This window comes from Ranitomeya variabilis, chromosome 1 (genome assembly GCF_051348905.1).
Source record: "Ranitomeya variabilis isolate aRanVar5 chromosome 1, aRanVar5.hap1, whole genome shotgun sequence".
NCBI lineage: Eukaryota > Metazoa > Chordata > Amphibia > Anura > Dendrobatidae > Ranitomeya > Ranitomeya variabilis.
Genome location: NC_135232.1, coordinates 618,512,418 through 618,525,064, shown reverse-complemented (window position 1 = coordinate 618,525,064; position 12,647 = coordinate 618,512,418). Strand labels below are relative to the sequence as shown.

The 12,647-nt window shown below is 46.5% G+C and overlaps 1 protein-coding gene and 1 non-coding gene across 2 annotated transcripts in view; one reads left to right on the top strand and one right to left on the bottom strand.

Annotated features, from left to right (window-relative positions):
* KNL1 (kinetochore scaffold 1) overlaps window positions 1-12,252 on the bottom strand; it is a 40,507-nt gene extending 28,255 nt beyond the window's left edge. Inside the window, exons 1-7 of the mRNA XM_077260712.1 lie at window positions 11,994-12,252; window positions 10,714-10,769; window positions 10,324-10,363; window positions 8,621-8,680; window positions 2,262-2,323; window positions 1,245-1,297; window positions 393-423 (exon numbers count right to left, since the gene is read on the bottom strand). Of these exons, the coding sequence (XP_077116827.1) occupies window positions 393-423; window positions 1,245-1,297; window positions 2,262-2,323; window positions 8,621-8,680; window positions 10,324-10,363; window positions 10,714-10,742 (275 nt within the window). The 5' untranslated portion in view covers window positions 10,743-10,769; window positions 11,994-12,252. The remainder of the gene's footprint in view (window positions 1-392; window positions 424-1,244; window positions 1,298-2,261; window positions 2,324-8,620; window positions 8,681-10,323; window positions 10,364-10,713; window positions 10,770-11,993) is intronic.
* A 176-nt stretch (window positions 12,253-12,428) lies between these two features.
* On the top strand, window positions 12,429-12,510 carry TRNAS-GCU (transfer RNA serine (anticodon GCU)). The gene has a single exon. It is a non-coding gene; the product is annotated as a tRNA-Ser (tRNA).
* Window positions 12,511-12,647: the final 137 nt, after the last annotated feature.

Here is a 12,647-nt window from a genome sequence, read left to right as displayed (position 1 = left end):
CTCCACAAGCGAATATTCCCGTCACCGATGACCGCGGATTGGTGGTGGTGCTGCCTGTCAGACCCCTACCGATCAGACATAGATGACCTATCCATAAGATAGGTCAACAATGTAAATAGTAGTGGACAACCTCTTTAAATCCACAGCATGACAATTTCAATAGGGCAACTGTCATTGATTTGTTGCATATTTTTTTTTTCAATTGACTTCAAATGGGAGAAGCAAAAATCCACAATAAATGTTTTATTACCTGTGGATCTATAGCAAAATCCTCCAGGGGGATTTTAACACCAATTATTTTTTTTCTTTTCATTATATTTTCAGAATCCACTAGAAAATCAGCAAAGTAAATTATTTCCCTTCCCACAAAAACAGCAAAATCTGATACTTACATATTGCTGCAGGAATTGCTAGTCGTATAACCTATATATATAAAAAAAAAAGAAGGGATAAAAAGTCTGAACATGAAACCATTTAATATAAGATAACCTGATATCCTATATGCTCTTAAAGGAGTTGTCTGGGCAAAACAAAATCACTGTGCCCAGGGGACTGAATATGCAAAGCCCATAATTCCCTTCTGTGACCCACCTGGATCCAGAGCAGATAGCTTTGTGCTGATGTCACTGTTCCGCTGCAACCTGTAATTGGCTGCAGGGGTCAGGTGAGTTGAGCAGAGAGTAATCCGATAATTTATGATGACGTGCTGCTTAAAGTCACCTCAAAAATGAATAAGGCATAAAAGATATTCCCTATAGCGGATACAATAAAGGGCTAAAATCCATTACTACAACATACTGGAATGAGGCTGCTCAATGATCTGTACAATGCAGACACTAAGAAGCTTCACTAGAACCCTGCCAGGGCCTGTCACACAGTGATGGCAGTGGAGCAGTTTCTAGGCAGTAGGTTCAGCAGCAACTCACAAAAATCGAACGATTAACTTGCGAACCATGAAATCAGGCAGCTTCTAATTTAAAGAGGCAGTATATAATGGACAAGGGGTGCTGCAATGAGTCTACTAAGCAGAAGATATGCTGGGGGACTCTGGAATGTAGAGGGCAGGTCACAGGACTCCCATCCGGAAACTGAGGGCTACCTACGTGGCTGCAGAGCCTGGCTCCTGAAAAGTCCATTCACTCATTTGTAGCCATTACACATCAGATTTTTAGCTGTGGGCAACCCCTTTAAATGTATTTTAGGTAAGTATGCAACGTTTCACCTGCAAAATGTACATAGATTACCTTCATTTTCTTTATCATCTGATCCGGCTGACTGCAGCTCTGGTGTGAACACTCTGGAAAAAGAACAAAATAGTGGTCAAGACTGGTTTTCTAGATAAAATTAAATGCTGCCCCCCACGCCATCAAACTATTTTTGCACATGGTGTGAACAGTCATTTTGTGCTGACAGACCAAGTACATGCATCGATGCAATTTTCCCAGCTCCGGCATTACGGGAGCCTGAGGAGGACAAGGATAGATAGGTGTGACGGTGCACTGAACTATCTGGCCAAGTCATGGATGCAGCGAGCACCTGTGCTTTGTTTGAACAGTCATCTTGTGCAGACATACTCCCTTTGCAATAATAACCTGCTTTATACTGCAATGTAGGCAAGAGAATTGTGAGTAAATATATATTTTCTTTTCCCCTTGATCTGTGACACTCATCATAGGTTGCTGCAGGGTGTATGGCCCAGGCACCAAGCTTACGTTATACTTGGCAGATGTCACATAGGATTGAAACATTGAAACGGCCTTCTTGTCGGTGTGTTTGTTTGCCAACTCCCATCACTCCCCCACCATGCAGCTGCAGTGAGCCGTTGGGTTATCTGATGAAGGCCCCCCATGGCTCCCACCTTCATCCTCCTGTGATGCTCACCCCAGAGACTGGACTTCAAAAGGAGAACAGCAGTTACACTTAGGCCACATTCAGTATTTGGTCAGTATTTTACATCAGTATTTGTAAGCTAAAACCAGGAGTGGGTGATAAATGCAGAATTGGTGCATATGTTTCTATTATACTTTTCCTCTGATTGTTCCACTCCTGGTTTTGACTTACAAATAATGATTTAAAATATACTGCAATTCAGATGAGAAGGTTCAAGTCTGTTCGGGGGGGGGGGTAACAAAAGTTAACACACAAAAAGAGACACACTCACACATGCCATAATTGCAGTTTGTTGCCACATTTCCCTAAAGGAATTCAATAAAAAGTCATTGAGATGTCATATGGGCCCCAAAATATAATATTTATAGTACCTTATAGTCTCGGCAAAGCTCACCCGGCGAGAGCTTTTCTGTCGATTTTCAATATTAGGTTCCTATAGATGGAAATAACGGGACACAATCAATCATTCTCCCTTTGGCAAAAATAAAATAGTAAAGACGCACAGAAATGTGTCACAGCAGCGAACACTTCGTACCACTGAAGACTGAGAACGTAAACACTGGTCAGTTATGATTATTTCCATCCCACCATAAAAGTGGTTGTCCCCTTTCAGAAGGTTTTGCCTACAAGTACAATTTAGTAGAAAACTAGGAGTTAGACATACCGGTAACGGTATTTCCAGGAGTCCATTATGACAGCACCACAAGGAGGTTGCTCTTCATATCCTTGATAGGGACAGGAACACAGAAGAGGTTAAATAGCCCCTCCCCACGTCCACCCTTCAGTGATTTTACAAAGTACCACACCAGGATGGATACAACGCAATTTTATTGAACTTCCTCTCTATACATGTTTATATCACACATCAGACAGGAGTTCAAGGGAGGGTAAATAATGGGTGCTGTCATAATGGACTCCTGGAAATACCGTTACCGGTATGTCTAACTCCTAGTTTCCAGGTCGTCCCTTATGACAGCACCACAAGGAGAAATACCAAATAACTCCTACTTAGGGCGGGATTACAGCTTGGAGGACCTTCCTCCCAAAGCCGGTCTGTTGTTTTGACAGAACGTCTAGTTTGTAATGTCTACAAAAGGTATTTGAACTAGACCAAGTTGCCGCCCGGCAAATTTGGTCCATGGATGCACCCGCACTCTCTGCCCATGAAGCAGATATTGCTCTCAGAGAGTGGGCTTTTAGATGTTCTGGAGGGGATTCACCGGCTGAAGTATACGCAGCGCAAATAGTAGATTTAATCCATCTAGCTAGAGTCGCTTTTGAGGCTTTTTTGACTCTTTTTCCCCCGACATCTGTATAAAGAGATTTGGATCAATTCTCCAGCCGTCTGTAAGTTTCAAATACTGCAAAACTGTTCTCTTAACATCCAGGGAATGGAGAGAACGTTCTTTTTCGTTCTTAAAGTTCTGACAGAACGTAGGCAAAATTATTTCCTGGCTTCTGTGAAAGTCCGTCACAACTTTTGGAAGAAACGAAGGATCCAACCTTAGAATGATGCAGTCTTCCTGTATCTTTAAATATGGATCTGTTATGGATAAGGCTTGAATTTCGCCTATTCGCCTTGCTGTCGTTATTGCGACCAGAAAGACAGTCTTGAATGTTACGGATTTTAGGTCTGACTGATCAAGCGGCTCGTAAGGAGCCTTCCGTAATTCATTAAGTACCAATGTGAGGTTCCATGAGGGTACTGAACTTCTTATTGTCGGTCTGATACGTTGCGTAGCTTTGATGTATCTTATTATCCAGGGATGGTTTGCTAATGGATAATCATAAAAGGCACTTAACGCTGAGATTTGTACTTTTAGCGTACTAGGCCTCAAGCCCATATCAAAACCTGTTTGGAGGAAATTTAAGATTTGAGAGATATCTGGTTCTCGTAGAACGGATATTGGAGTATTGGTTTGAGTACAAAATACCTTCCAAATTTTTTGGTATATAGCCGAGGTTACCGGCTTTCTGCTTTTCTTCATGGTTGAGATAACCGAGTCCGACAGTCTTTTTGATCTCAAGATTTCCCTCTCAAGATCCATGCTGAGAGTTGTAGCATCTTTAGATTTTGATGGACCAGCGGTACCGCTGGACTTTCCTGAATTTTCCTCAGAACTCTGGGAATTAGAGCTAGGGGAGGGAACGCGTATGCAAGTTCCATGTCCCAATGTTGAGCCAAGGCATCTATGCCAGTTGGATTGTCTCCTGGATTTAATGAGAAAAATTCTTTTGTTTTTGTATTGTCTTTTGTGGCAAATAAATCTACCTGCGGAGTGCCCCATTGTTGGATTAGCTGAGCAAAGACTTCTCCGTTTAGAGACCACTCTGTCGGTTGCAATTTCTCTCTGCTGAGAAAATCCGCTATTTGGTTTTGTGAGCCTTTTAGATGAACTGCTGTGATGGACTTCACAGTATCCTCTGCCCAGGAGAATATTGTCTCTGCAAGCGCTTGAAGTGGACGGTGCCTCGGTCCTCCTTGATGTAGGAGAAAGGCTACCGTGGTCGAGTTGTCTGAGAAGACTCGGATATGGTGTCCCTGCACTTCGTGTTGGCACCCCTTTAGTGCTTCCCAGACAGCTCTGAGTTCCCTGTAATTGGAGGAACTGTTGCGTATCGATGGTGGCCATGTCCCCTGAAGGTATCGTCCTTCTATGTGGGCTCCCCAGCCCTTTGAGCTTGCATCGGTCGTTATGTTTACGCATGGAGATATATTCCATGGTTTTCCTCTTTTGAGGTTTTTTATATCGATCCACCATGAGAGGGACTGTTTTACTTCGCTGGATAACCGCATCCTGTTGTCTAAGGAGTCTTCCTTTCCATTCCGAAAGAATTTCCTTTTGGAGCATTCTGGAGCGAAACTGACTCCACTGTACGCTGGGAATGCACGAGGTCATCAGTCCTAGGATCCTCATGGCTTTCCTGATGGAAATGTATTTCCGTTTTTTTATCGTTTGAAATTCTTTTTTGATTAACTGTTGTTTTTGGTCTGGTAGGAAGGAGTATTCCAGCTCGGAATTTAGAAGTACACCCAGGAATATTTTTTGTGTCTCTGGTTCGAGACTTGACTTTTTTAAATTTATTACCCACCCCAGATGTTTCAGGAGTGACATGGTAACTCTTAAGGATTCTTCCATCTGTTGGGATGAATTTGCTACCAGCAACAGATCGTCCAGGTAGGGTGTAATGAGAATTTCTTTTTCCCTCAAGTGGGCCATGATCTCTGTCATGAGCTTTGTGAATATTCTTGGGGCAGAGGAGAGACCGAAAGGTAGACATTGAAACTGCAAATGCAGAATCCCCTTGCGACTTCTTATTGCAAATCTGAGGAATTTTTGATGTGATGGGTGGATGGGAACGTGATAGTACGCATGTTTGAGGTCTAGCGTGCACATTACCGAATTCTTTTTTTATTAACGGTACGATTGACTTGAGAGATTCCATCTTGAAGCGTTTGTACGCCACCCATTTGTTTAATGGTTTTAGGTTTATTATTGTGCGGTATTCTCCGCTCGGTTTTCTTATGGAGAACAGACTGGAGTAATGCCCCTGGAAGTGCTGATGATGGGGTACCGGTATTATGACGTGTAACTCTAAAGGTACCTTCACACGAAACGACTTTGTAACGATATCGCTAGCGATCCGTGACGTTGCAGCGTCCTCGCTAGCGATATCGTTTAGTTTGACACGCAGCAGCGATCAGGATCCTGCTGTGATGTCGCTGGTCGCTGAATAAAGTCCAGAACTTTATTTGGTCGTCCGATCGCCGTGTATCGTTGTGTTTGAAAGCAAAAGCAACGATACCAGCGATGTTTTACTCTGGTAACCAGGGTAAACATCGGGTTACTAAGCGCAGGGCCGCGCTTAGTAACCCGATGTTTACCCTGGTTACCAGCGTAAAAGTAAAAAAAACAAACAGTACATGCTCACCTGCGCGTCCCCCAGCGTCTGCTTCCTGACACTTACTGAGCGCCGGCCCTAAAGTGAAAGCACAGCGGTGACGTCACCGCTGTGCTGTTAGGGCCGGAGCTCAGTCTGTGTCAGGAAGCAGACGCTGGGGGACGCGCAGGTGAGCATGTACTGTTTGTTTTTTTACTTTTACGCTGGTAACCAGGGTAAACATCGGGTTACTAAGCGCGGCCCTGCGCTTAGCAACCCGATGTTTACCCTGGTTACCCAGGGACCTCGGCATCGTTGGTCGCTGGAGAGCGGTCTGTGTGACAGCTCCCCAGCGATCAAACAGCGACGCTGCAGCGATCGGCATCGTTGTCGCTATCGCTGCAGCGTCGCTTCGTGTGAAGGTACCTTAAGAGTTCCTGTATGTCCGTTAGCAGTCTTTGATGTACTGCTGATGACTCCGTCTGTGTCAAACAGAATCTCTTGGGGGGTAGATGAGTAAACTCTATCTTGTACCCCTGTGCCACTGTCTGCAGAATCCACTGATTCTGAGTAATGTTCTGCCATCCCTCCAGGAAGTATTGTAGTCTTCCTCCTATATTGTTGGCGTCATTGTTTGCTGGGTCCTGATGACTGGTCTCGAAAGGAACCTCTTCCTCTGCTCCCTTTAGGGTAGCTCCATCTGCCGGACTTCCCTTTTCCTCTGTAGTCCTGTCTTGGGTGAGAGCGAGTTCTACGAAAAAATTGTGTCTTCTTTGGCTTCTCTTCAGGGAAGCCTTTTTTCTTATCGGACGCCTTCTCGGGTAGCTCGTCAAGGACTGGGCCGAACACGTGAGATCCTGAAAATGGAATCGAACACAGCTTGTTTTTGGATTGGGTATCTCCCGACCATGATCTCAGCCATAAGGCTCTTCTTGCTGCGTTTGACAGTGCATTGTTCCTGGCAGCAAAACGTACCGATTCCGCGGAAGCGTCCGCCATAAAATCAGTCGCCATTTTCAGCACTGAAAGATTTTAGAATCTCTTCTCTTGGGGTTCTGTCTGTAATATGACTCTCCAACTCGTCTACCCAAAGACTCATAGACCTTGCAACAGAGGTAGCCGCTATGTACGTTTTCATAATGGCGGCTGACGACTCCCAGGCTTTTTTGAGAAGATCTTCTGACCTCTTATCCATCGGATCCTTTAATCCTGATGAGTCCTCGAAGGGGATAGCCGTTTTCTTTGTGACCTTAGCCACAGGAATATCAATCTTTGGAACCGATTCCCAGTTTTTAGTTTCTTCTGGATCGAAGGGAAGACGGTACTTGAAGTCTCTCGGGACTACTAGTTTTTTTTCCCACGTCTTCCCACTCTTCCATTATCATTGCTGTAATGTGGTTATTGACTGGAAAAACTCTATTTCTGTGAGTTCTTAGGCCCCCAAACATCTCGTCTTGAACCAATAGTGGGTCAGACGAGTCCTCTATCTTCATGGTGCTTCTAACTGCTTTGAGCAGTATGTCCGTATTTTCGGATGAAAATCGGTATCTCTTCCGTTCTTCTGGTGATACCGCGGATGGACCCTGTTCCTCTGAGCCTGGATCGGAATACCCCGAGACCTCTCCTTCCTCGGAACTTAGGTCCATATCCCATCTGGGCCTTTTGGGTCGTGGAGACTGGGGTGGCACCATTGTAGACACCGTAGCTTGGACTTCGTCTCGAATCATGGTTTTAATATTATCCAGTAACGAAGCCTGTTCATCCTTTAGAAGTTTAGCGATACATTTTTCGCATAACTTCTTTTTATAGCCATCGGGAAGCTTGACGGTGCATAACGGACATCTGGTGGACCTTTTCTTAACAGTCGGCCTTTCAGAGGTGTCCTTGTCCTGTAAACGTAAGGGAGACCCCTGTAGCTACGGATCTAAGGCACTGTAATGTTTCCCATACCACGTATTACTCACATGGTCCGTGGGCGGCTCTAAGGATTGGACGTCTGGACGACTAGCACCTTCCATTCTATCGGAGTCAAGTGTGCTGTCAGTTGTCCGTCATCTAAGTAGTCAGTCTTACCCAGCTTCATGACATCTGATTCGTCCTCCTTCCGAGCTCAGCTGCTGGCGTCCATGGTGATTACAGGTCCCCAGCTGTATTGCGCATGCGTCATCTGGAACGCACACCGACAGCCTGGGACCAAGATCCGGCGAAAAATCCGGTGTTGTCCGGCCTCTCTGTTTGCTCCCCCAGCCTCCCGGCGCCCCGGAAATGCTCCGCGCCGCCGACCCCGGGAATCCGGCCATGCCCCCCGGAAGTCACCGAAGCGCCGGACCGGAAGTCCGGGGAACGACGCCAGCACCGGCCGCACGTGGAGCCGGACACCTGCAGCAGCAGCCGCTGCCTCAGAGCCCCTTTGTGAGGGGATGAGGCCGCGTGTGGGAGCACCCAGCTCTACCTCTGTCGGTGGAGGGACCTCTGTCGGTATCCTGCGACTTGGGGAGTCCCAGACTCCCGCGGCCAGAGCCCCCTTCAGGAGGATGGGACCGCACTCAGGAGCTCCTGCTCAACCGAGCCTGCCTGCGACCGAAGCGCCGCTTCCAATCAGGTAACCCTGATCTTCCATAGATCTCTCCTGCGTCTGTCCCTGATAGGGACAGGAAAAACACTGAAGGGTGGAGGTGGGGAGGGGCTATTTAACCTCTTCTGTGTTCCTGTCCCTATCAAGGATATGAAGAGCAACCTCCTTGTGGTGCTGTCATAAGGGACGACCTGGAAACAGGGAACATCGCACTACAGTAGAAATTAGAAGACCATGACAATGGATTTGGGTGACTTTGCAAAAACCACTGACCTGACTGGGTTCCTTCCCCCTTCCAGCATCTTCCACAGGACTGTGTGTCGATTTTAAAATCTGAAATACAAGAAATCCTCGTCACGGGATGAAATCATGGGGTGTATTACAAGAAAGCAATAGATTCTGGTGTTTCGGCTCCGGACTTTCCATGACAAGAGCGTTTGCCAATAAGTGGGGCAAACACTTATGGATGACCCATCCTAAGGACAAAATAGGGTCTAGTAAAGCATTAAAGAGGGTTGTCCACTAGGTCAGATGATTAGTAGCCGCTGCAGACGGCACACAACAATATGTCACCAACAGGAACAGCGCCATTGCAAGAGGAGAGTCTATACTGCTTTTATTTTAAATTTGGGTCTTTATTGGCCTACGCCGGGGTGGTCCAGTAGTGACAACCCCTGTAAGGCATATTCCTATGTGCAGACTGCACCACATCATGAATAACCATTTTCCTGGAACAACTTTTGCTATAAATTCTTAAAGGAGTGTGTGCCTCTTGTAGAGCAGGACATCCTCGTTCCAGAGGAGCCCTAAAGCCGGTAGGGCCAGCTCGTTCCAGAGGAGCCCCGAAGCCGGTAGGACCAGCTCGTTCCAGAGGAGCCCCGAAGCCGGTAGGACCAGCTCGTTCCAGAGGAGCCCTGAAGCCGGTAGGACCAGCTCGTTCCAGAGGAGCCCTGAAGCCGGTAGGACCAGCTCGTTCCAGAGGAGCCCTGAAGCCGGTAGGACCAGCTTGTTTCAGAGAAGAGGAACCATGAAATCGGACGACCAGCTCGTTTCAGAGGAGCCCTGAAGCCGATAGGACCAGCTTGATTCTTCGATATCACTAAAGTCCCTATATCACCCTACAAGACATACCAAAAAATGGGACACACAGAAACAAACACACACACACAAAAGACCAAGGACAAACCCCTAATGGAGAGACAATAATGTCTCATATTGTGTTGTAAACTTTATCTCGTAGTATCAGTGGGAACCAGGAGCGCACCTGATAATCAGCTGTTTGGCGCCAAAGATACATGTGTCACGGCTTTGTGACAGGCACATCGCATACATGGAGAGCCTGTGTGTTGCAACTGTCACACAGCTGTGACACATGTAGCTGCGGTGCCAAACAGCTGATTATTAGGAGCGCTCCATGTATCTGGGTTCCAGATGCAGCTATTCGGTAAGCGCTATTAGCGAGCTGAATAAGGAGGGATCCAACGATATTTGCTCATGTCCAGTGGCAGGTAATAAGCAGTAAATAAATTTAAAAAAATCTGAGGGATTTTTATACAATACCAAGCACTTTGAGGACTTTACACATAACCGTTCATCATTTAAGGGCATAAACCTTTAAGGCTACGTTCACATTTGTGTTGTTGGGCGCAGCGTCGGCGACGCAACAAACAACGCATGTACACAACGCAGCATTTTGCGACGCATGCGTTGTCATAAGATCTTACAGATCGGGACTTTCGGTGCAGGGAAAACGCTACAAGTAGCGTCCCCTGCGCCCTGTCTTGTGCGTCTATATGACGCATGTGTCGTAAAACGCAGTACAACGCATACTGGCGCATGTCCATGTGCCCCCCATGTTAAAGATAGGGGCGCATGACGCATGCGTCGGTATACGTCGACGACGACGCTGCGCCCAACAACGCGAATGTGAACGTAGCCTAAGCAAGACAACAAAAAGATATCTTGTAGTGACATACCGAAGAAAGTCTCCTACGGTGGCCTCGCTCAATTCGTTCACTGGAAGGCAAAAAAAGAATATTAGGAAGGATTCTTCTCAAGAAAGCTGTAAAGAGGAGGTTTGGTTTAGAAAGTCTGTTTTCATATGTTGGGAGACCTGTCAATCACCTCCCTGTCCGTATACGCCAGGTCCAGCTCTTCAGAAATACACAGCTGGCTGCAATGGTGCACCCAGGCTCTGACCACTGACCGGCAAGAATTGACTAACAGGTTCCCTTTAAAAAGAGGTAAACCACTTGTTTCCAGAAGCACGTTGGAATTTTACCCATATATAATGATGATTATGATAACAAAAGCCCTTTAAGAGAAACCATCACTTTAAATTATAGTGGGACGGTGTAGTCTCTTACCTGCTCTGCAGGAGTGGTTTCCCCTCCATTTTATTGTAGATCTATGTGCCAGTGTCCTGTACGGAGACATAAGCTACGGTTACATCCTTCTAAACCAGAACATATGAAGATCCTCCTATTCTAGGAGTGACCGCGATATTGGCCAACTGGAAGCCGGTCAGAGCGGGGCCATGAGCGGACGGCTGAGACCAAAGCACGACACACGACATTGGTGCATGGGGTGATGCCTCCTAAAGGTAAGCCAAGTAACACCACCGAGGTGATGTCTTAGGCGGCCATACATACTAGATGGCGGCGGCTGAACAAAGCTTCCACCACAGCCGGCTCTCCCATACACAGGAGAACTCATGTGTCCTTCATAAGAACCACCGACTAATTTTATACATACACACGTATATATATACACATAGTGTGCGCGGGCAGTGTGCGCATATGTATAGTGTGTACACTATACGTGTGTGTGTGTACTATACGTGTGTGTGTGTACTATACGTGTGTGTGTGTACTATACGTGTGTGTGTGTGTACTATACGTGTGTGTGTGTGTACTATACGTGTGTGTGTGTGTACTATACGTGTGTGTGTGTGTACTATACGTGTGTGTGTGTGTACTATACGTGTGTGTGTGTACTATACGTGTGTGTGTGTACTATACGTGTGTGTGTGTGTACTATACGTGTGTGTGTGTGTGTGTACTATACGTGTGTGTGTGTGTACTATACGTGTGTGTGTGTGTACTATACGTGTGTGTGTGTGTGTGTACTATACGTGTGTGTGTGTGTGTGTGTACTATACGTGTGTGTGTGTGTGTGTGTACTATACGTGTGTGTGTGTGTGTGTGTACTATACGTGTGTGTGTGTGTGTGTGTACTATACGTGTGTGTGTGTGTGTGTACTATGTGTGTGTGTGTGTGTGTGTACTATACGTGTGTGTGTGTGTGTGTACTATGTGTGTGTGTGTGTGTGTGTGTGTGTGTGTGTGTGTGTGTGTGTGTACTATACGTGTGTGTGTGTGTGTGTACTATACGTGTGTGTGTGTGTGTGTGTGTACTATACGTGTGTGTGTGTGTGTGTACTATACGTGTGTGTGTGTACTATACGTGTGTGTGTACTATACGTGTGTGTGTACTATACGTGTGTGTGTACTATACGTGTGTGTGTACTATACGTGTGTGTGTGTGTGTGTGTGTGTGTGTGTGTGTGTGTGTGTGTGTGTGTGTGTGTGTGTGTGTGTGTGTGTGTATGCACGCAGACACGATATATACACACGCACACCCCTACCTCGGCCGGTGACACAGCCCTCACTTTGCAGCCGCCGCACTGTACCGCTAGCAGCTCTCTATACCTCGTACACACGGCGAAACCAGGATGAGTACAGCAGGCCCGGTGAGCTCTGCCGCGCCTCCCCCTCCGCTCCCGGTAACCGTCGGCAGTTGGATCCGGACTGACTGTCACAGCGCAGCTGTTGGCTCCATGTTTAAAATTTACCCGCTCCAGACCTTGGACGCGCCCACTCTTTCTGATTGGCCGACGTCTCGCCACGCCCCTGTACAAACACGGCAGAATCTGAGTGTATGTATATGTAGCGCGTCTCAGGGTCTCGTATCACTACATCAGGCTGCCGCTCCCTACAGCTGCCACCGTCAAGATCAATGGGATGTACTGCGCCTGCTTAGACGCTGCTATGGGGATGGAGATCAGCAATTTCCCACACATGACGAGGTGGCCGAGTGGTTAAGGCGATGGACTGCTAATCCATTGTGCTCTGCACGCGTGGGTTCGAATCCCATCCTCGTCGTATGTTATTGCTAATTTATTTTTTTCGGTAGAATCACCTCAACTTTATATTTTTATCTTTGTAAACACTTTCATGCTTTATTCAGAACCTTATATAAATTCATGAAAAATGTAATAAACGGGAAAGAATTGCATAAA